The sequence below is a fragment of the Candoia aspera genome, chromosome 2 (assembly GCF_035149785.1).
Source record: "Candoia aspera isolate rCanAsp1 chromosome 2, rCanAsp1.hap2, whole genome shotgun sequence".
NCBI lineage: Eukaryota > Metazoa > Chordata > Lepidosauria > Squamata > Boidae > Candoia > Candoia aspera.
Window position 1 is genome coordinate 193144978 of NC_086154.1, and position 24656 is coordinate 193169633.

Sequence of the window (24656 nt, forward strand, 5' to 3'; positions counted from 1 at the left end):
TGATTGGCCATTGTAGAAGGTGCATCCGTGGGGGATGGGGTTGAAAAAGTCAGGAGGGCAATCACAAATATGCAGTTTGAAGTCTTGCCCCTTTTTTCCATCGTTGATCATGTGGGTATAGCTGCCACCTTGAGTTTTTTTTACCTCCACTTGTAGATCTCTCTGCCCTTGCAGGAAGTACAGGTAATCTGCATTTAGTACCTGCCTCAGACAGCGAGGTTCGCAGTTACGATGGTGATGAAAAAGTAACTTTGCAACCAATCCTCACATTTACAACCTTTGCAACATCTCTCTCTCAGTCATGTGTTTGGTTCAGCACCACATTTTAGCAATTATCATTGAACTAATAATTGGGTGAATAATGTGATGTGTACTCTGACTTCAGTTAGAAAGGACTCTATACAACAGTTGGACATTCTTGTGTTCTTAAAAGTTGTCTTCATGATCCCTGCGATTTCAGCAGCATCTCCTTCTCCTTCTTGCATTTAGGCATATGGATTTAATGCAAAGCCCTTGCATGCTGTATGTAAGCTGGAATTCTGGTGTAAGAAACCATTGCATTTATCAGCTATGTGTTGCTACAAACCCTTTTTCAAATAGTTTACCATGATGTTTGAACAGGGGACTTGGGGTTATTGTACCTAAACAAGCCACAATTTGTAAACCAAAGCAAAGGTCAGGCAGAGAGGGCATGTTGTGGACCCTGTCCATGAGAGATTGTCGATTGGTATGGTCTAGGAAAAGGGCCTTCTCTGCTGTGGCCCCCACCCTTTGGAATGATTTACTCCCAGAGGTGAGGCAGGCCCCCAATCTCCCAGCCTTCAGAAAGGGAGTTAAGACCTGGCTATGCCACCTTGCTTGGGATGAGAGGGGGGATGGTTGATCATGGGGGTGGTTGGTACCGTGATGTGACCCTGGAAGATTTCACTAAGGTTGTCTTGGATTTTATATTTATATTTTATATTTTTATATTTATGTATTTTTATATTGTATAATGAACCTTTTATTCTTTTATCCATTTGTAAACCGCCCAGGGTTGTCGCAATACGAGATGGGCAGTGAAGAAATGTGATAAATAAATAAACAAACCCTGTTTTACCAATTGAAGTGAATATTTGTAGCTCAGGGTGGAACTGTGGAGTCCTTGGTGCTCTCTGAGCCTTGTTGTTTTTTTGCAGACGTTTCATTGCCAGACTAGGCAACATCTTCAGTGTGAAGAGGGAGTGGGCCTTGCTCTCAGTTTACATACTGTGGCTTGCCCTGCCTGTGTTGGCAGGAGTGTTGTTCTCTTCTTGGGAGTTCTTCGATTGGGCTGTTGTTTGCTGCTTGGTTGATTGCCTGAGTTAACAGTTCCTTGATTAGGGTGTATTGTGCTGTTTGATCAGACATCTGGTGTTAATCCTAGTGTTAATCTTTGCATATATGGGTGTTGATTGCTGGTGAGGAGGTGTTCTGGTCTTTTGCTTTTCTATTGTCTCTTTTGAATGGTATGTAAATGTTGTTTACCTCTATGTGTCTGTTGATGGCTGCTTTGTCTGAGTGCCAGGCTTCCAGGAATTCTCTAGCATTTTTGGATTTGGCTTGGTTTAGGATGCTCGCAGATTCCCAGTTGAAACTATGGTTGAGTCTGTTCATGCATTGTGAGATTAAGGAGTTTAGATTGTGCCGTCTGACTGCTAGTTGGTGTTCGTGGATGCGCTCTGCTAGTCTTCTGCCTGTCTGTCCTACGTAGTGGCTGTTACAGTCCTTACACTGTATGTTGTAGATGACTCCTGTTTTTTCTTCTTGGGCTACTGGGTCTTTTGGTTTACTTAGGATGTTTTGAAGAGTTTTAGGTAGTTTATGTGCTACAGTGATGCTGTGTGGTTGTAACAGTCGGTAGTTTCTGAGATGTTTCTGATGCATGGCAGAATTAACCTTTTCATAGCTTCCGTTGGTTGGGTTGTAGTGGGTTGAGTGGTCAGGCATTTTTTGATAAAGTTGAGAGGGTATCCATTTTATTTATTAATTATTTATTTTTCAAATTTCTATTACCACCCATCTCTCCCAAAAAAGGGGGACTCTGGGCGGTTTACAATAAAATCAGGAATTAAAATTATAAAAATATAAATTACAATATGTAAACAAATAAATAAAAATAAAATAGATACAAAATCCAAGGGATGAAGATCTTATTCATTGGAGAGAGTTCTATGGTGCTAGCCACCCCCAAGAAGAACTGTTGCCTCTCCCACCCCAGGCGAGGTGGCAGAACCAGCTTTTCAAGTTCTCCCGGAAGGCTGGGAGCAAAGGGGCCTGCCTCACCTCTGGGAGTAGAATGTTCCAGAGGGCAGGTGCCACTGCAGAGAAGGCTCGCCTCCTGGACCCCGCCAGGTGGAATTCCCTTACCAGTGGGGTCCATAGCATGCCCTCTCTGCATGACCAGGTGGGACAGGTCGATGTTAAGTGGATGAGATGGTCCCTCAGGTAACCTGGCCCCATGCCATGTAGGTCTTTAAAGGTCATAACCTACACCTTGAATTGGACCCAGAAGCAAACTGGCACCCAGTGAAGCTCGCGCAGCAGTGATGTCACATGTGCTGATCTTGGGGTACCAATAACTGCCCACGTGGCCATATTCTGGACCAGCTGAAGCTTCCGGATACTCTTCAAGGGTAGCCCCATGTAGAGCGCATTGCATTAGTCTATGTGGGAGATGACCAGGGCATGACTGACTGTTCGGAGGGCATCTCGATCCAGGAAAGGGTGTAACTGGCACACAACATGAAGTTGCACAAAGGCCCTCCTGGCCATGACTGCCACCTGCTCTTTGAGCAGGAGTCATGAGTCCAGAAGGACCCTCAAGTTATGTACCGGGTCTGAATGGGGCAGTGCAACCATATCCAGAACTAAAGATGATAACTTCCCGGATACAGAGGAACCATCAACCCACAGCCATTCCGTCTTACCAGGGTTCAGTTGAAGCCTGTTGTTCCCCATCCAGACCCCCACAGCCCCTAGGCACTGAGAAAGGGTAGCCACCGCATCACTTACCTCACCCGGGATGGAGATATATAACTGAGTATCATCAGCATATTGATGATACCTCATCCCGTGGTGAGGGATGATCTTACCCAGTGTTTCATGTAGATGTTAAATAGGAGAGGGGAGAGAACTGAACCCTGCGGGACCCCGCACAAGAGGGGTCGAGGGTTGGTTCTCTCATCTCCTATCACCACCAAATGGGACCGGCCCTGGAGGAAGGAGGTGAACCAGTGTAAAACTACGCCACCCACCCCCAACTCCCTGAGCCGCCCCAAAAGGATACCATGGTTGATGGTATTGAAAGCTGCTGAGCGGTGAAGAAGAGCCAGGATGGATGCACTCCCTCCATCCCGCTCCTGCCAAAGATCATCCATAAGTGTGACCAATGCAGTCTCTGTCCCATATCCTGGCCTGAAACCTGACTGGAAGGGGTCTAGATAATCCGTTTCATCCAGAATCCTCTGGAGTTGTAATGCCACCACTTTCTCAACCACCTTCCCCAAAAAGGGGAAGTGGGAGATGGGATGGAAATTGTCCAACAGAGTAGGGTCCAGTGATGGTTTCTTGAGGAGGGGGTGTACCAGTGCCTCCTTGAAGGCAGCTGGAAACATCCCCTCTCTCAAGGATGCCTGGATCCAACCACATGTCACCTCCTGGGCTGCCTTCACCAGCCAGGAAGGGCATGGGTGTAGATGACATGTGGTGGCATTTACAGTCCGGAGGGTCCTGTCCACTTCCTTAGGTCCAACAGGATCAAACTGTTCCCAGATAACAGGGTAAGTACGTTCCCTCAGCATCTTCCCAGACTGTGCCTCACACTTAGAATCCAACTTAGAACGGATCTGAACAATTTTATCCTGCAGATGCTCAGAAAACTCCACTGCAAGGTCTTGTAAGTGGATTGCCGAATCCCCCTTACCCAAGAGGGATCGGGTAATCTTAAACAGGGCCGTCGGGTGGCATTCTGCAGATGCAATAAGAGTGGAGAAATATTGAATTTTGCTGGAAGATGCTGTATAGGTGATCTGTTTCCTTTTTCTGGTGTTCTAGGTTGCTGCAGTGCATGAGTGCTCATCTGAATAATGTTCTTACGCAGCTCCTCTTGTGGGAGGTTGGGTTGTTGCTTTGGTAATGGAGAACTTGGTTGGTGTGGGTAGCTTTCCTTTAGACTTGTGTTTCTAACTTGCCATCATTTCCTGTGCTGATGAGGATGTCCAAGAAGGGTAGTGTGTTGTTGTTTTCTTCTTCCCTTGTGAATTTTATTCCATTGAAGAAGTTGATGGTTTCCAGTTGTTCCTTTTTTACTGTGATGAAAGTGTCATCCATACTTTGGGTTGTATGAGTGGGAGTGCTATCCTTTCCAGATGCTTCATTACAGTCTCTGCTACAGTCTCCTGAAATAGGTGACCCCATGGGTGTTCCTTTGATTTGTTGGTATATTTGTCCATCAGACTGAAAGTAGGTTGTAAGGCAGAGTTCGATGAGGTCCATTATTCTGGGTATTTCTATTTGGTGTATTTGGCTAGGTTGGGTGTGTTGCGTAGAACTGCTGTCATGGATTCTTTTGCTAGTACCGGGTCTATGGATGTGAAGAGAGCTGTAACATCAAATTACACCCTAATGTCATCTTCTTCTATTTTTAGGTCTTTGATTTTCTTAAAACTGCTTTATAGTCCTGACCCACTTGGGAACAATACTGGGAACAAAGCTTTCCCTGTTAGGCTGGTTTATCTGCTCATGTAAAGAAGAAATAGCTGCACATGTGAACCTTTTGCTTGTTCCCATTTGGCTGAAGAAGCCAGGAACCAATGCTTACCACTATGTGTGAATGTAACCTATTTGTTGTACTTTGTGGGATAGAATGTGTCATGGAGAACAGTGCAATTACTTATCTTTCTGAGATACAATATGATGAGATTGTATATTCCATTGGTCAAACTTATTCCGTTGGTCACAATTCTCTGTTTAATATTCAGATGGAAAAGAGCTGGCATTTTATGAAAGAAACACTCGATATTTTCTATTTCCTGAGCCAAAACTGACTCCTTCATATCCTGGAGTGGATCGAGAGCTATTAATGAACACTTTTCCTTCTTTCCCGGTATGTTCGTATGAAATGAGATTACATATACCAAAGACAGAAATGGCTGTTCATTAACCTGATCTTGATGTGGATTATTTGATCTGTCAACTTTTACCTCTTTAATTTATGAACACTATTTACTGATGCCAATTAAAAACTCTTCAAAGTGGCTTACAGCTGGTCCTTGCATTACGACCGTTGTAATGTCCCTGTGGTCACATGATCGAAATTCAGGTGCTTGGCAACTGGCATGCATTTATGACGGTTGCAGTGTCCTGGAGTCACATGATTGCCATTTGCAACCTTCCCAGCTGGCTTCTGACAAGCAAAATCAATGGGGGACCACATGATTCACTTAATGACCATGGCAAAAAGGGTTGTAAAATCTGATGCAGTCACATGATGCCTCGCTTAACGACCACATCGCTTAATGACAAATCTTCCAGTCCCTATTGTCGTAAGTTGAGGACTACCTGCATAGTAAAATCATTATGACCATTCAAAGGGTAAATCTACTATAGTGATAGCCTCCGTTGACATAATAAAAACAGTAGTTACTAAGTTAGTGATAAACCGTTACACTGTACTGGAAGAGTTTAATTTTTTACCTGGAATTTGGATCATTTTTTTAAGTGACAGGCACGTGCCAAAGTTTTGGTGTGGGTTTTTTTGGATCTTATGTGCTAGTGCAGCCTTCATCCAATCCTTCATCCAATCTGGTGACCTTGAAATGGGCCAGATTTAAAATCCCATAATTCTCAGCAGTCGTCTGGACAGCCAGAATTGTGAAAGGTGATAGTAGAGATTTCCTGGATGGAAATGGTTAGATTTGCTCCCTCAACTTTTGCTATAAAACACATGATTGTTTTATGAAGAAATATATTGAAACATTACAAGTATTCTCTCCAATCATTCATCTTTATTATAAGCTGTTGACAGAGAACATCTCTACGTCTGATAATTCCTTATTGAATATGTATTAATTCTTGTTAAATACTGAAATTGCCTTTTATTTTTCCAAACTGAAATTAGTGTTGGAAAACAGCAACAGTGACCTTGGGAGCCATGAGGGAGAAAAAAGCAATATCATAGATTCAGGATAGTGATGGCAACAACCTGAACAGTGATGCCAGGCCAGGGGCATTGGGGGGGTGGAGTTAAAAATCCCAGATGGTAGCTGCAGCCACCAACTTTTTGACAACTCCCCTCCTCAAACATCTCTGTGCCAGGATTTATCTAAAGTAGGCATCTATAATAACTAAGTAGGTCTGGCAGACTATTTGCTCCCTTCTTCTGGAAGGAAATAGGGTGTATATAGTTAGAAATTGATTCAGCATGATTTGAAATTAGAACACACATATGTAAATCAAACTAAGTAATTTGCTGATCAACCCTTATGTTGCTGTTCCCTGAGATGACTCAAATGATATGATAGCTTGGCATAGCTGCTGGCTAGAATCTGAGTTGTGAATAAAAAACATTACTTGGAGGCAACTGGTAAGTTTATGATGCAACCTCTGCATGCTTAGCGGAAGTAACTTGTAAGCATTTGCGCACATTATCTGTTAATTTAAATTCACATCTATTTTGATACCTGATGTTCTTCAGAGTAATGAAAAATACACAGTTGCAATCTCATGTAGTACATTTGTATGTTGTCTTGTTCTGCATGTATTTATATTAATTCCTCATGTTAAAATTGTTTAAAGGGCATTGCACCAAAATTAGAATTTTCAACAAGAACAACTATTACAGAGCTTCCACTTCTTTCCGGAAAGTGGTATTGTGTAAGTAATTTTAATAAACGGTCACTTCTAGGGGTGAATGCATTTGCTCAAAACTATTTTTTTCCTTATGTCATCTCTACACTTAATATAGCGTATTATATGTTTTAAATGTTCTGTTCTATTAAGAACAGTTAAATCCATAATGCAGTCATAAAAAAGAGAGCAACGATAAACAAGGAAGCTTACCAATATTATCTGAAAATAATAAAATTAGAAGATTGTCTTCTAGAAACACTCCATTTCAAGTTCAAAATGCACTGTTCCAAGTTCAAAACAGGTATTTTAACCTTTAATAGCCGCCCAGAGTTGCTCCCTGAGTGCGATGGGCGGTGACTAAATTTGAACCATAAAAATAAATAAATAAATATTTCAGACCTTATCAAAAGTTTTCTGACATATGTCTGATCATTCTGGAAGTGTTTTCAACTTCAAATGGCCCTGTGTAAGTTCAAATCCACCTGCTTTGATCTTGAAATTAGCCAGAATTCACTAGCTTGATCACAGAAATAAAAAAAAAGAAGAGTTTTAACTCTATAGAGAAAAAAGAAAGAAAAAGTACAGTAATGCAATTCTTGGCTACAGTAAGAACCTTTTCCCTGAAAATTTCACTTTTATCTGAATCTGTGGGGAGATGTTAGCCCTATGCTTTTCCCAGCTCCTATCTTCAGCAGAGAGGAACTGGGACAACCTGACTGTATGTGACCAAGAGCCATGCTTCGTTTGGGAATGTGGATTCCTTGCCTGTGCCTGTCTGGCATGTGGGCTGGCTAGCTGTTACTGTCAAGGCTTGCAGCCGGAATTCACAAAAGTCTTCTTTGCCGGCCATCACAAAAGCAGTGGGATGGATGGCCCCATCCACACCGTTTTAAGGTAAACAGAATTTCTGTACCTGAAGAATGAGCAGAACCAACGGGCTTCTGTCTTTGGGGCACAGAGTCAGTGAGGCACTGAAATGCCAAAGGCCCACCCCTCACTGCTACAGTGTCCTTCACAATGGACTATCAAAGAAGCTGCTGATAGATTTAACAGGATTAAGTTAAAGGAATGTTGTGTGCTTTAGAATGGCGTGTGCAGTCATTTGGTTCCATGGTTTGCCATGGAAATTTTTATTTATTTTTAATTTTGGAAATCAACCCCTTGATCATTTTCTTCTGTATGTTGGATTGCAGGTAGAACTCAGTATGAACAAGCTACTTTTCTGGCCCTGTGACAAAAAATGAAGGAGCAAAGGAGCAACTTACAATTTTTGTTTTTTTCACTCAGGACACAGGCCTCAAAAACTTTAAAAAGTTTTATGAGTGGGATCAGTCAGAGTTCAGAACTAAACGTTTCCCCATGTTAATATGCAGTTTTCTCTTCAGGTGTGCATTTGAGATTCCAGTAGCTCAAATATTAGTATTTCCAGAAGGTGTTTAGTTGCTGAGCATATTGTTGTTGTTGTTGTTACCGTATATCCTCACAGATAAGTCCATCTGTGGATAACCTAACCCTCATTTTTTTAACCCAGATGCCATGAAAGATGTGCCACCCCTGGATAAGCTGACCCTCAAAGTTTTTCTATGTTTTTTCAATATATTCTGAAGGACTTCATTTGTTTTCGTATTTTGTATCAATAAATGTTGTTTACTAGAACAGATTCCGTTTTAAATTTTCAGAATTGGCTTATCCAGGGGTGGCACATTTTTCATGGCATTTGGGTTAGAAATACGAGGGTCAGCTTATCCACACGTATATATGGGTACTTTAAAAAAGTATTACCGTATATAAGCCAAACCCAATTTTTTTGATGTATTTTGGAACCTAAAATTCTTGGCTTATCTGTGAGTATATTGTTGTTGTATTTATATCCCACCTTTATTATGTACAACTCAAGGCAAAGTACATCATGCTTCTGCCTCCTCTTTTCCCCACAACAACCCTGTGAGGTGGGTTGGGCTGAGAGAGAGGGACTGGTCCAAGGTCATCCAGCCAGCTTCCATGCCTAAGGGAGGCCTAGAACTCACAGTCTCCTGGTTTCTAGGCCAGCACCTTAACCACTACACCAAAGTGGTTAGCATTCCTCCATATTTGAGAAATAGGATTGCCTATCATGTTCTTGCTGTTGTTTTTGCACAGCCAGTAGCTCTAATGGACCGTTGTTAGGGCTTCATATAACTCCTTAGCCCAGTGTTTCTTAACCTTGGCGACTTCAAGATGTGTGGACTTCAACTCCCAGAATTCCCTAGCCAGCTTTGCTGGCTGGGGAATTCTGGGAGTTGAAGTCCACACATCTTGAAGTCGCCAAGGTTGAGAAACACTGCCTTAGCCAAATCTAAAAGCAGAGATTCAGTTCAGCCCTGCTGTCTATTTGTTGCCACTGCTTTAAGTCGCACTGGTTGCCAGCCTGTTTCCATCATTAGCAGGGAAGATGGTAGGCTATGCATTGAGCACATTGTTGACTTAGAAGTTTCTCATCTTGCCCAGAATTCTTTTAAGCATTGAGGGTGCAACCCAGCCACATGTGTAACCGGCTGCCAGTGGGATATTCCCTGTACCATCATGTATCGCCTTCCCAGCTAATTCTTGAGATTACAAAGTAGATATCTTTTGCAGGATCACAACAAAACCAGGTTACAAAGGGTGGCTTCAACAACACCCCAAAGAAGGAGCATCTCGCCAGCGCCATGTAAGGCAACAAAGAGTCGGAGCTGTAAGAGACTTACAAGGTCATTACAGTCCCGCTCACCATCCCCAACCCCAAGAAGGCATCGCCATGGACTCTGCAGAGATAACCACCAGCAGTCGTCCCCCCTGAACCTGAGAGCTGTTAAGTTCAAAACCCAAGGGGACCACAGACCACCTTTTGTAGTGAGGCATGTAAGTCACAAAAATATAAAGGGAATGTTTAGATATTCCTTGGCAGTTTTCAAAGTCCTTTCTTAAATTAAAGCTTCATGAACATAAAGCTGTACAAAAAAAAAAAAGTGCATATTCGTTTTTGGGTGATCTATGTAAAGAGTCTCTAGTACAAATGGATGGAACTTATCACAGCTTCACTTCATAAAAATAAGTTTGATTGAATGGTGGGTTTCAGTTTGACAATTAAGAACACGTATCGGGAGTTTGGTTTTTAAAGGTCATGCCTGCAGGTACTACAAATCGGAGCACAACGAAGGGGGAAGGTAGAAGTTTACCTATACTACTTTTTGGGGAGGTTCTTCTTTCTTTTTTCTGCTTTTTAAACATTTAGAAAGAATAATACAGTGGAGATTTTGGCATTAAAGTTAAAAAAGTATACTTTTTTATATATCATAAAAACTAAATATACTGTGCTTGGTATCATTTGCTAGAATAAATGATACATTGAGTAACATTCGTCTAACTTCAGTAATTACTTGTTCCTCCATAGATAATGACTTTTTTGAAATACACCTTTGCTTTAAATAACAAAAGAATTATTATAAGGCTAAATAATAATAATTTTTTGAAAAGAACACCCACTGGATTTGGCTGATTCAAAATTCAAATTGGGCTGATTTAAATAGATTTATTTATTTAAATAAATAAAACCATTTCATCCTGGTTTTATCTGTGTTTATTCAGTCCACACTGGAATTTTATTTCTGTTGTTAGACCCTAGAATTTCAGGTTGAAATATATGGTTCTGTTGCTGAACCACAGCTCCCATCATACTCACCATTGACCATGATGTTAGGTCTGATGAGAGTTATAAGGGCACATTTTCCCTTTCCCTGATGCTAGGCTCCATCCAGTGACATGCAAACAGCCTTGATTTGTCTCAACTTCCTATGGTTTTTTTTGCATTGTACAGAAAGTGTGCGTGTGTGTGTACATACATACATACGCACACTTTCAGTCAATTCCTTTTACTAGCATACAGCCATAAGATGAAGAAGTCCTGACTTTCATTTTTCCCACTGTTACAATAAAAACTGGGGAAGCTCAGAATTTCTTACTGACATAAAGACGCTTGCAAATGTCTACAAGAGCTATCCAGTGTGCCTTTACTCAGATGTAAGATCCACATCTATCAGTGGGAATTCTTGCCTAATAAGTGTATTCGGTCAGGATTGCTGATGAAGAGTGCATGTTTTATTACAAAGAGATTCCCACTGAGTTTAAGAAGATTTATGCCCAGGTAAGTAGGTGAAGGATTGTGGTATAAAGCTACCTCCATTATCTTGTATGATGATCTTGATTGTGTTGTTTTCCAAGAAAACTCCAGTATAATTTTCACCTTACTTCCCCCCCCCAATTAATTCTGTTTCTTGTCTCTTCCCTGCCCATACAGACACAGTTATATTGATTCCTTTCTTCTTTAGAGATTTTCATAAGCCAGTGTTTCAGTGTTCACAGACCCTGCAGTGATTATTGCCCCTTTCCTCTGCATTCATTATAAACAAACTCATACTATTCTCAGGGATGTCATCAAACCCCGTTAGTTTATTTCTTCTATACTCAAGAAATTCCAGGATTTAATTAACAGCAAGCCACATAATGACTTAATGCACTTGGGTCTATTTATACAGTATAGGTTTATGTCAGAGATTTCTGGAAAGCATTTGGCCCGACAGATCAGAAAAATCACACACCAGGCATTTCTATAAAAATAAATGTATTTACAGAAAGCACAAAAACGTATTCACAAGCTTGTGCATTCACACACGCTCAGAGAGGACTGGGAGGAAGGCTGTGTAGAAAGGAAACTGAAACTAACAAGCCCAGGCAAATACCTTTCCAGGGCAATTAAAAGCTTTACCTAATATGGTCATCTTTTCCGCACCCAAAACTAAGGATACTTAAGTTTGACCTTCTGACTCTGCCAGAGTGATTTGTTACCATAGTAACTTAATGGCTTGGTCCTTGCAAAAACAATCAAATGCCAACAGTTTAGATATAACAAGTGAATGATCCTTTTCTACATTTGATAATATAAAAGTGTATGTCACCAATTATTTGGAGACCGATAGAGTCTAGACTAGATCATGGAAGCATATGTTCATTTACCTATGCCATTATTCTGCTTCCCCCCCCCCCGCTTGGAAAGAGACAAGGCCAGGGCACTGATTCATCCAAAGGCATTGGAACCTCCTCTGAGCTGCTTCTTTGAAGCAATTGTGAATAAATAAACAATGTGATCACAATCAGTAGGGCAGACTGACCCAAACCAACAAACTAGAATAGTAAGCAATGAGGAAACAGCCACAGTTGGGTACTTTGGAGTGGGGATAGGTGGATCACAGTGTTTTCAGCCCATAATATACAGTATAATTAAAGCCAAGAAATGCGTTAAAAATGGAGTCTGAAAAGAAATGGAAAAAAATAAATAATGGCACTCCTTCCTATCTACACCACAGAAGTGGACCATATAATGACCCTAAATATTCCTGCATTGGACTCGTACACATGTTTATGTTGAGCTTAAGAGCAGCCCACTTGTTAGGTGATTTTTTTTCCTGAGTATCTGCAACACTTTTGGACTTAATTAAAGTTTTTAAAACAGCCAATTGTTTTAATCTTTAACCTGCAGTGATATTAAAGCTAAGTATTAAAGAATGTTAGGAGCAAATGAGGATAAGTAGTAAACGTATCACATTCCCCTGAAACTTTATTTCAGTTATTTCAGTTTTGCTTAGAATTCTATCTTGAGACTATTTCTTCATTATGTTTAGGTTGATGCTTCTAAAGCATTTGCTGATGAAGCCCTGTCTCCCTTATTGTATCGAAATGCAAGGCAGGGTGCCAGCACATCAAGAAATCCTCACAATTACCAGTTGAAACGAGGTATTAGTCATTTATTATGCATTGATTTAAAATGTGAATTGTTTCTGTGTCTGCTCACATCCCAGGGCCTTGTCATATTTTGATGCCATGTAGGCTGAATTTTGTCATTTTTACATCTTCTGATGAACATGTTCTGCAGATCTCCACTGACCTAGATGCTCCTTATGACCATTTTCCAATGTACTTGCTACTAAATATATTAGGAGAGTGCTTTTAGGGCAAAGATAGCACCTCTAATTTTATTTAGTAAATAAAAGACTTTCTGTATATTATAGCAAAGATTGCTATTAGTAATGTGCATAGGAAACCACAAACCACATGGCTGGACTAGTTGAGTCATTGGAATTAATGATGACCTCCATGGCCCAGAAGATACCCAGATCTGTGATTTAGGCAAAGCTGTGCATTAGTACTCTTGTTTCTTGTCTATATGAGAAGTTGGGTTGACATCTCTGTTAATGGCATAAATATTAAGATAGAGCATGGCACATAAGACAAACCCTTCATAATGCTGTTCATGCTAAGGAAGAATGCTCCCCATGCATCAAGTTTTGTTCCTGTATCTTCTGAGTCTTCTCTCTGGCTTGAAGACATGCAGCTTGCAGCTTGCAAGATAATATTATGTAGGAAATCGGGAATGGATTATCAGTGAAATAAGGTGCAGTTGTTACATAGTCCCAGAAGAGAGGCAAGTATATTTCATTAGAAGTCTTCCAGTACAGGGATTTTTTCAAATCATAGTATTCCATACCTGGGAAACTGCCATCTGCTCCTCTCCTCCTGACCCAAATCTGTCTTTAAAGAATCATTGTTTGTAACAGAGGCAAATTGTTGTCCCAGACACTGTTTAGGTGTCCATAGAATTACATTCCTCTTCCATCCTCATACTATTTTTGTAATGATTGAAAATATTAAATTTATTAGATAAATTTATACTTTTATAAGCCAGTATAAATAGATACTGTAAATGTATAATCAGCCTTACTATAGAAGACGCTATAGATGATGGAAGCACTTCTGAGTTACTCAATTGTGAATAAACAGTGGCATTTAGCCAGCTAGTAACTAATCATAAGCATCAAGATCACATATTGTTCTTTCCCTGGTTTTCAAAGTAAGGTGTGACCCAGGAATGTTTGCTTCCTTGCCCAGTCATTTTCTCAACTGCTGATAGAAAGAAAAAGGTGAGATTGTCTCTTTTCCTGAAAACACAATTGTTTGTTGTCAAAACTCTGGCAAAGAAAGGAGCAAAACCTTTCATGCATTAGTATTTCCTTTGTTGGGCTCAACATGTTACTTTTTCCTACTGATCAGGAAAAAAATACTGCACTCCTACTCCAGGCTGAATTTCAGAGGAACAGAGCATTGTGTCTTGCTAAACACCTGCATATCATTGTGTCATTCTAAACACCTGCATATCATTGTGTCATTCTAAACACCTGCATATTATTGCGTCATTCTAAACACCTGCATATCACAGATAAACAGACAACTTCTGTGCTATCTATACCTAACTTGTTCCAGATTACCCAGCTCCATACTCTGACCTTCCCCAAACTTCTGGGCTTCAATCACCAGCTATACTCTTGATCTTTAGCTATAGATTATTCTGTTCCTAAGCGTTAATCAGCAGTTTTAATTCAGCAGGAAGCTGTAACCCTGTCCTGTATTATTTATTTATTATTTATTTAATTTATTTTCTATCCCGCCTTTATTATTTTTATAAATAACTCAAGGCAGGGAACATACCTAATACTCCTTCCTCCTCCTATTTTCCCCACAACAGCAACCCTGTGAGGTGAGTTGGGCTGAGAGACTGGCCCAGGGTCACCCAGCCGGCTTTCATGCCTAAGGCGGGACTAGAACTCACAGACTCCTGGTTCCTAGCCCATTGCTTAGCCACTAGACCAAACTGGCTCTCTTATACACTTTTAGTAAACATAGTCTGGATCTACTGCTGAAATTCCAGTTTGTACCTGAAGATTGGTTAGAGCTGGATCCCAAGTATTGCAGAACATGGATCTAACCAGCCATAATAAACTATCATGTGATCTTTCCTAAACTATCTTTGCATACATGATATCTGCAATATAAATATTATTTACATTAATCAGAATGCATTTTTTTGTTTCTTGTAGCATTATCGTTTGATAGCTGGAAAACAGCATGTCCATCTGCTAAGGTAAATATTTGGGGTAATGTTTGTAAAAACATGACTAATAAATTATGAATTCAGAATGCTGGATCACTTGACAAACTATTCCATTTTATGGCTTTATTTATAAAAATGCCTTCATTTTTGTGAGCTTCCCCCCACATGCTGCAATGGTCAGCTAGAATTCAGAATGGGAAAGGGGTGAAGCATCAACATAACCTGATATTGTAAACTTGGCCTGTGTGAGGCAGTGCTTATTCTGGACATGTTATGGTACGTATCTGAAAATCAGTAAGTTATATTTGCCCACTTCCCCCTGGAGGCCTTTGTTCTGGGATTTCATTGACTCCATCCATGGTCAATAGGTGACATCAATCTATCTCTTTCTTTTCACAATTAATTTTCCTTGTTCTGACTCCATCTCCTCCATCTTGTTTCCCTCTAGATGTGTTGGGAGTCTACAATTGCCAGAATTCTGATTGGGATTTGGGGGAGCTGTAGTGCGAAAAACAGCAGGCTACATCAGGCTTCCTAACTATTGGAAAATTCTTTCCTTCTTCATAGGTTATCAGAGAGCCAGCCGAAGACCATGGTTCAGATTGCGAGTCATCATCTAGTGAAACAAAGGCATCTGCTGCCACCTATTCATGGAACACTCCTGATCTTTGTTACAGAAGTTCTTCCCCAAAACATTATGAATCATCCAATCCTAGTGGAAGATGGGCATCTCCCCAGCACAGGTTACCACTCTTAGATAAATGTTAAGTGTAGCACCCACAGCCCATATATCTAGAGCATGTCCCTGCACCCAGAAATTGTTGACAGCTGTAGTTGCTGCTGTTTCTTGCCTTCACCAATATTAGTAACAATCTTAGAGTAATCAAGCTCCGTCTCTCTGACAAGGAAGCCTGAAATTGCCACTGCCTGGTGACAGCAGCTATCACCAGGAAAGTGGCTTATTGTTCCCTCCGTATCATTGCATAAGATATGGGGAGAAGTGTCAAGGAGCCATTGTAGTTGCAAAAGGAGCCAGTAATCTGGAGCTCAGTTCAGCCAGGGCAGCAGGTCTCTTGGTCAGGAAGTTTGTATGTAGTCTGTTTTGGATGCTTGTTCACCTCTCCTTGAAAGACCAGCTCTGCAACTTTTGATTGCATTCAGATCCAGCTTTCTGTGTAGCTACTCTAATATTCTCTAGTCCTGATAACACCTTTCAGCAATCAGTTGATTTGCTAGCAGAATCTCTTTAAGGTTTTTTAAAGTTCATTTCATTTTTTAAATGTGTTTGTTTGTTTGTTTATCATATTTGTGTAGCCACTCATCTCACAAGAAGTGACTTTGGGTGGTGTACAACGATCAAATAAAAAACAACAATTAAAATACAATCATTATAAAAATATGAAAATTAATTATTAAAATTGAAATGTAAAATATTTATTTAGCATTAGTCTTCCCAGAGTAGCAGCTACACAGTGGCTAAGATAGTACAGATAAAAATGTATGGAAAAAATTAAAACAATCAAAGGATTGCTTCAACAGCAGAAATAAAGTTGATTAGTAGTCCAGAAAGCTAAGGTTAAAATTAAAAGTAACATTCTTGTTAGAGTCCTCCAGAATGCTATAATTGAGGCTATTTTTGAGGTCTGCTTGGAAACATCAGCTAGTGTGAAATTCAGCCACCAGATTATTAATTTATTTTATGAGATTTAGAGGCTGCCTGACTTGAATAACTCTAGGTGGCTTACATTAAAAACAGAAAACAATGAAAAAAGAAAATTCCATGGGTCTGGACAAGCACAGTGGTTGTAACAGAAAACCTGACCAACAGGGTTCCATTAGGATCCTACCCCAAGGCCTGGGAGAACAGTCAAGTCTTTAAACACTTGGCTTCCACCCTGATGATGTTCTGGATCTCTGAGGGATATCATTCCATACAGCAGGTGCCACAACAGAAAGCACACTTCCTAGATCCCATTAAATGGTGTGGCTGATTGATGGGATCTGAAGTACACCAACTCTGCCTGATCTTAGGAGATAGGCAGTCCTTCAGATAGCTTGACTCTTCATCTGGACTCATAGATTTGTCCACACTGTTGCCAATGCTTAGGGACTTTTACTGCTGCCCATCTTTTTGCAGACACAATTCCAAGTTCTTTAAAGCTTTAGGGAAGAGAAAAGCTTTGACTTTATGGCCCTTCTTGTTCACTCTGATAATCATCTGAGGATCTCAGAGACAAGGTGGTGAGCCCCGGCAGAATACAGCCTTTTCTATATTGATTCCAAGACCATAAAACACATGTCTACCTTTCATTAGAGTGTGCCACCATTCTTAAAATTTACAGAACAATTAATACATTTTATTTACCAAGTCCCTTGTACAATATCTGATGGATTTTTAATATTTTTACTTGATTTGCCAGTGTTACAAATTGGTATAGCTATTTTTTTTATACTCACTGTGAAACTTAGATCAAAATTTTGTTTCAGGAGATTTTTGTTGGGGGAAAATGGAATATTGAAAAAAAAATTATATAGTGCCAATGACTCAATGTAACATATATGATGGAAGAGACAATGTTTGGAGTACTTTGCTATTGACAAGTTAAAGTGAAAGTCCAAATGAAAGTCTTCTGCATTTTATTCCCTCCTGCTGACTAGACGATACAATGCAGTGATGCTGATCAGCTAAGATTAAGAAAAATATGAGCTAAGATCTAGGCAAGTCCCATAAACAATTCTGACCTTGTGGTATAAATAGCAAAAAGAGAGAGAGAGATCTGTGAGAATTTCACACATTTGAATTGCTTTGTTAAAGAGGTACTTCAGGGTCATAGTCAGCACTTTAGCATACGTTCATCTCTGCAGCAAAATAGTGACATTTACTGTTCAAGTGTTGGTGACCTGTGAGCCTAATTTGCAGAACACCAAAGTTGAACATATTTTGCAGTCACATTTAGTAGTGAGGGAGATCTGTTACTAATGGACTCTGAATGCAGGGGTTGATGGAGTCATATGTACAATATGCTCCATGGAGAAACACCCCTATCTTTTTTTTTTAAGCATTTCCTAGCACAGTTCAGCTAGTTTAATAGTTTAAGGCAATTTTATCCCACGTAGTATCATTATTCTGATATTTTATAGAGGAGAACCTAGAAGGCATTCGTTTCACCATAACAGAATAAGGAACTATGGGTAAAAGCTGAACAGCTGCTGCTAAGAATTCACCTGGACTTCATGTATCCTTCAAGCAGCAGGTTTCATTGTGTGTCTCTTTTTTCACAAGAGAAAATTAAACCACTTTTTGGAATTCTTATGTCCATAATACAGATAAACAAGTTAAGTAAGTTAAAGTTTTGATAAACAATCCTTTTGGCAAATGCACCCTAGATCCAGTCCCCAATAAGAGGATTTACTGTACCTGTAGACATTAGTATTCTTCCAGACAATTTTAACCAAATTAAAGGTAAAGGTACAAGAATGATGGAAGATGGAATTCAATATCCTGAGTGCCTCAGGTTGCCTACCTTGTCATAAGAAAATGACTTGTATTAAACTGGTCTGCAGTTGTTTATATATGGTTGCTTATATTTGCCTAAGGGCATGACATATAAATTAATCTATTTGTCCAGTTGGCCCAGTGTGTAAGCACTGGCACATTCAAGCATTCATTCAATGACAGGAGACAAGGCTTTTTCTACTGCTTTAATGAAGCAAAATGACCAGCACAAGAAGTAAGCTGCGAATGCCCAATTCCCGCTCAAACTAACATTTAAAACTACATTCTCTAAATTGCCCTCTACCCCTCTTCCCACTAAAGCACGCTACCCCGCTTCCCATGCCAGATGGCCCTTCTGATGTTCCCTGCTTGCACGGCCTTGGGGAGGCCAATGCAATAAGCCTTTAGCCATAACATTCAGTTCACACTCCGATCTGGCACCCCCTCCCATCTGGCGACACGAAGTCTGTTCACACCAGTGAGAGAAAGATGGAAGATGCTCCGATAAGAGGATTCTGTGAACCTTTGATCCGAGAACCTGACACAGTGGCTGGCAGCAGCACTCCAGTTCAGCCGAAGAGAGGAATTTCGTATCGCTTGTATGTGATCCTTCTTTACCAGACAGTGCCACCAGTAGAACCAAACCTTCTGTTTGCAGATTACAGCCTCTGTCTCTAAGCTATTTCATACATCGTTTGCAACTGTTACATACATCCTTCTGTTCTTAACTTATAAAAAAGGAAACAATGTAGAAAAAAATCCATCCAGTTTGTGAACATATGGGCAATGGATTCAGTTTAATGGATTACGTATTTAAACAGGAGTAAATCTTACTGCAGTAATAGCATTAGATCTTACATCCAAGTGAATGAGTTTAGGATCAATATACACATTATATATGCCAGCACATAGTAGTTCTTGTGTTATCTGATAGGACCATCGCCTAGACAACAGCATGGATATGGAGTGACTTGATTAGTCTGATGTTTTTCAGGATATACTCCAGCCCCAATTCCAGCTGGGAGGAAATTAATGAGAGAGTGAGGAATCTGCTTACCTCCGATGAGGCCAGGCAAAGACTTTCCATTGTGAGTACAATGTGCTTAACTGGGGTACTCTTAGACATTTTGCAGAGTAGCAAAGGGCACCCAAAAAGAAGATGAAAAAGTTGTGGAGAAAGCTAATCTCCCACTTTGATTATGTTGTAATGACACCTCCCTGCACTGCATTTCAGTTCTCCTCTCAAAAATTGAGCAATTTCTCCTTGGCAAGATTGGCCTTTGCTGAGATGATAAATCTGTCTCTAGGCTGTATAACTTCATATTGCAAGATATAGGTGGCCTTCCAGTGGCTGAATGCTGTAGTGGTGGAGAAGGAGAAGATTTCCTTCCACATGGAAAATCAAAAACAAGCTTCTATCCTAGCTGTAGGTACATCATCACCATCATCTCCTCTTTATATGGAGTAGAAAGAATGGAGCATGTGATGTATTTAGAGCAGGCAGATGATGGTAGCTTTCAAGGACAGAATTTACAGTAATTTTGGTTTTATCTGGGACTTCATTCAAATTATCAGCTATTAGGGAAGAGGTGGGTCCTGATTTACTATATGTGTAATTTATTAAGCAGCTGTTTCTTAAGACTTTGCAACCATTTGGCTGGCAAATGCTATTTCTTTGTTGCATTTATATGATACCTTTCCTCCATGGACTGTAGGCTGTACTATTGGCAAACTGAATTCCTTGAATGTGGATACTCAATAGCCAGAATTTTATCAACTATGCAGTGGGTCACATCAAAGAGCTTTTTTGGGAGAAATAAAAAGATTGTAGGAATTTAAAAAATGAAAAGAAAAAGTATCCTAAGAAGAGATATCTTTTCTTACCAACACCCCCTTCCCCTCTCCAAAACCTCATGCTGTCTGTACATAAATCCTAACTCCCTGTTGCAGCAAGGAAACTAGAAAATCAGAAGAAAGAGGAAATGGAGTACCCTAGAAGTGGATTTACTTGGATTTCTGGAATTCTGAATTTCTGTTGCTACTTTTTCCCATTTAAATTTTAAAAAACTCGTTTGGGACAGATGACGTTGAATAAAATAATAGCCAGCAAAAGCAGCAGATGCTAGAGCTCATTGTGTTTTTTGTTGGTTTGTGTTTTTCAGCAAGCTAATCTGATTCCTGTTTCCTAGATTGATAGCTTGGAACACAGCTATTTAGAATACTCACATCTTTGAATTTTGCCATAAGTTGTTTGCTAAAAACAAAAAAACCACCATAGTCTAATGACACCACTACCCCTAGTAGCAAAGAGGCTCATGAGATGTCTGTCGACCAAGGCTAACTTAATTGTTGCAATGGTACAGCCACTTGCTGTGGATTAATCCACATAATTTGTGTTTGTAAATCTGCTGGTTCTTATAATGTAAAAGGGATTTTTCTTCCTACTGGAGTGCCCACTACTTGGCACAGCTGTTTTCAATTCAGAAATCGTATAGATATTTTATCTCACCTCCATAATCCTCTTATTGCTCTGTTTGAATCAGAGAAGCTATTTGCGCTTGTATCCAGTGCCCTATGTTGGAGGCACAGATTCATGTAAGTTAACCTAGAGTGACATTACTTGCTGTTGTCTCTCTAAAATGATACATCCTTGTAATGAACATTAATAAAAAGTTACTCTGACCAACCATGTACAGAGGACAGTGTCATCCATCAGTTCTTCCTGAACATGTAATGATAAGCTGTTTTAATTTTCTTAGAACAGCTGATATATTTGTTTTTAGCTGGGAACATTTAGCATTGCTGATCACGATGAATGATCCAAGTTAATGGGACAAGTATTTTGCAGGGAGCCACTGATTTTGAGATTGATGATGTCCTTGAAAGAAGGTCCATCTCTTTGAGGAGTTCCCCTTACTGTGACTCAACAGAACAAAGATGCAGCTTGTAGTTATGGTTGGCAAGGTAAGTTTCTTAAGCAATCTTGCCTTTGGGGTGTGAGGGGGCAGTGGCATAAGTATATTTCAGGTAGTTTAAAAAAATACACAAGGCTATAAAATTGTGCACATAACCTATAAGGTAAGTCATTAGAGTAATATTATAGCCAGACATATTTTTAATTTCCCCCCCTCCCCAAACAGTTGGTAAATAAGGAATCACTTCTATGTAGAAAAATGGCATTGCTTTCCACAAAAGCATAGCAACACTCTTGTTTCTCACTAATGGTTAATACTGCAAAGTTAGTCTAAAGTCCAGATGTCAACTGAACTTGACCTTGGGTGCGTAATTAAATTTGTTCAGTGGTGTTAACTTCTCTGGATCCTGGTGGTACATACATTCCTGGAAAACATCAAGGTTTAGGGTTATATGTCTGGATTAGTGTGTTCTGTTGCTGAGATAACTGGGTAAGATCCTTAAGTTCTAAATTATAATCAAAGGTGAAATGTTTTATCTATTAGTTTTGTTTTAAGCATTTTTATCCTGTCATTCATAGCTTGCAGCCTTTAGATTATAATAATTCATAGCAATAATGTCACAGTCTTTTGGAAAACAAAATCTGTTCAAAGTGGAGTGTTTTGTATAATATTTTTCTATTTTTCTTCCTCTAATAATTGTTAGTAAAAAAAAATTTTGCAGAAAAAAATGCCATGGCTTTGCGGTATAGACTGGAAGACTTATTGCTGGCAAGATCTTCGCTGCAGAATGAAGAAGATGGATAGTTCATTTTCAGCATGAAGTTGTGTCAACATTGATTTGAACACAAGTTACTGCTGTATGGTTGTGTTGATTAAACGGATGATTTATACATTTTGAAAGGAGTGTAAATATATCAGCTCATTTAAGGTTGAAGATATAGTAATGCAGATGCACATGCACTTTGAATCATCATTTCAGTAAGGTTGTGTATTGCTACCTTAAGATAGTACTTAGTGGATTTAAAATTAAATGTCTTACTCAGTTTAGTAAAGATTGATAGCCAGATATTTTTAGTCAGGTGTTAAGGAAGTTGCCACATATTAAAAGAGTCAGTCTCAGATATATTCAGACTTAGGAGATTAATTCTACATTTCTGGAGAAGGTGCTGGAAGAACTCAGATATTTCAATCAGAGAAAAGTCCATTGCTCGAAGCCTATTCATTATGGTGGTGGAAATGCTGCCAGTGTCACTTCACCGTTGCTTCTCCTGCTGTAGAAGATGACTGGGGGAGACCTTAAATTAAGTTGATTTAAAGTTCTTATGCTCCTACTCAACACACTATTGACAAAAGAGACATTACATCAGTCTCAGAGCTGTAGTAATTATTATCCTTCCTGTTGAAATCAGTCAGATGGAAGAATGCGTGTGTATGTATCTGTATTTTTTTATGTGAATATACAAACACACCTACATATTAGTTAAAATCACAGATATACAAAACAAGTTGGCAAAAGCCCCTTACCATCTACCCTATGACCACACCAACTTTATAGGCTTTGAAAGTGGTGGTGTCTGTTCCACAGACCTTCTCCAGTGTCACTAGTATTGTTCTATCTGGATACAATCTTATGTACATTTAATTTGGAAATAACTTAGAATAAGTTTAAATGGTTTAATTCTGAGTAGGCATGTGCATGATTAACCAAAGCTGGAATAATAGGATAGACATCTACCATGTTTTGTTTTGTTTGTTGCCTTTTTTCCCTCAATGCATAAGGGTACTCTTGGTGCAGCAAAAGCCAACCTGAATTTTGGAAAGTTCAGGAGGAGAGCTTTGCCAGATCTCTGGAGGATGTGTTCCTCTATAAAGAGATAAGGCCTCTGCTGTATGTTTGCCCTACAACTTCACTAATACTAAGAGTGCACAAGAAAGTTCAGCAAGACATGAACATCTGTATATTGGACTCTACCTTACAAATGGCAACCATAAATTTCTTATTCTTCACTTCATATTTTAAGGGACAATACTGTCTTTTGCTTCATTCACTGGACTTGATCTCTGCAAGTATTCATTCAACATTTAAGAACAGAGTTGATTGACAATGATTTAAGAGCCAGTAAGTCAGTATCAATCCTTAGCAATCACATAGATTTTCTCCAGGATGATCTGTCCCAAACCTAGTTCTTCAGGATTTCTAATGGTGCACCCATCACCACTGTAACTGAGTCTAACCACCTTGGTGCTGGTCATCCTCTTTTTCCTCCTACCCTTCCCAGCATTAGAGCCTTTTCCAGAGAGCTGGGTCTTTGCATAATGGGTCCAAAGTAGGATAATTTGAGCCTGGTCATTTGTGCCCTGAGAACTCTGGGTTGATTTGTTCGATAATCCATTTGTTTTCTTGGCTGTACATGGTATTCTCAGGAAAATTCTCTAACTGCAAAGTGCAAAAGAATCAATACACTTTCTATCCTGCTTCTTCAAAATCTAACTTTTGCTTCCATAGAGTGTTGTAGGAAAAACCATTGCCTGCACAATTCTCATATTTAAAGATACAGACACATCACAGCTTCTGAATGTCTTTTCCAAGGCCTTAATTGCTACTCTACCTAGTAGTCTGTGGTATATTTCTTGACTTCAGGTTCCTTTACTTAAGATAGTCAATTGTAAAAGGCAGAAACTATCCACCACTACAGTATCTTCATTGTCAGTTCTAAGACTGGTTGCTGCCCCTGTTGTCTTAAGCTTGGTCTTCTTTATATTTAATCTTAGTCCTATTTTTTCATTTTTCCAGCTGTTTGGCATTTTCAGCTATCTAGAGTAGTGTCATCAGCAAAGCCCAAGTTATTGATGTTTCCAGCTTCCCTCAATATATGTTCCACATATAATTTGAATAAATAAGGGGAGATTAGGCAGCCAAGTTCTGGTCACTACAATACAAAAAGTATCCTTGAGGAACTAGAAAGATTGCAGGGAAGAGCAACAAAGATGGCATGTGGTTTGGAGGCTAAATCCTATAAAGAGCAGCTAAATGTTTAGCTTAAAGAAGAAAAGGCAAAAGGAAAACATGACAGCAGTCTTCCAATACATGAAGGATGTCACAGGGCAGAGGGTGTGGATTTATTCTCCTCCAAATTTGAATTGAGGAATTTCCTGACTGAAGCAGTGGAACAGCCTGCTTCCTGAAGTTGTGAGTTCCATCACTGGAGGTTTTCAAGAAAAGACTAGACAGCCATTTGTCCAGAATGGCATGAGGATTTCTGCAGTGGGCAGGAGGTTGGACTACTGTAGAAGACCTCCCAGATCCCTTCCAAGCCTATGATTCTATGATTTCTATCTCTCTATTGGCATCCTTTAGCATACCAATTTGAGGTTGGACCCTCCTGAGTTCAGAGATCTTTTGGAAGATTTCCCT

The 24656-nt window shown here is 39.7% G+C and overlaps 1 protein-coding gene across 1 annotated transcript in view; it reads left to right on the forward strand.

The window, feature by feature from the left end:
• The window catches only part of SPATA6L (spermatogenesis associated 6 like), a 36628-nt gene extending 15333 nt beyond the window's left edge, over positions 1 to 21295 (forward strand). The window contains exons 5-12 of the mRNA XM_063293093.1: positions 5001 to 5125; positions 6817 to 6894; positions 9487 to 9750; positions 12567 to 12678; positions 14817 to 14860; positions 15398 to 15573; positions 19321 to 19414; positions 21175 to 21295. Of these exons, the coding sequence (XP_063149163.1) occupies positions 5001 to 5125; positions 6817 to 6894; positions 9487 to 9750; positions 12567 to 12678; positions 14817 to 14860; positions 15398 to 15573; positions 19321 to 19414; positions 21175 to 21276 (995 nt within the window). The 3' untranslated portion in view covers positions 21277 to 21295. The remainder of the gene's footprint in view (positions 1 to 5000; positions 5126 to 6816; positions 6895 to 9486; positions 9751 to 12566; positions 12679 to 14816; positions 14861 to 15397; positions 15574 to 19320; positions 19415 to 21174) is intronic.
• The last annotated feature ends 3361 nt before the right edge of the window (positions 21296 to 24656 follow it).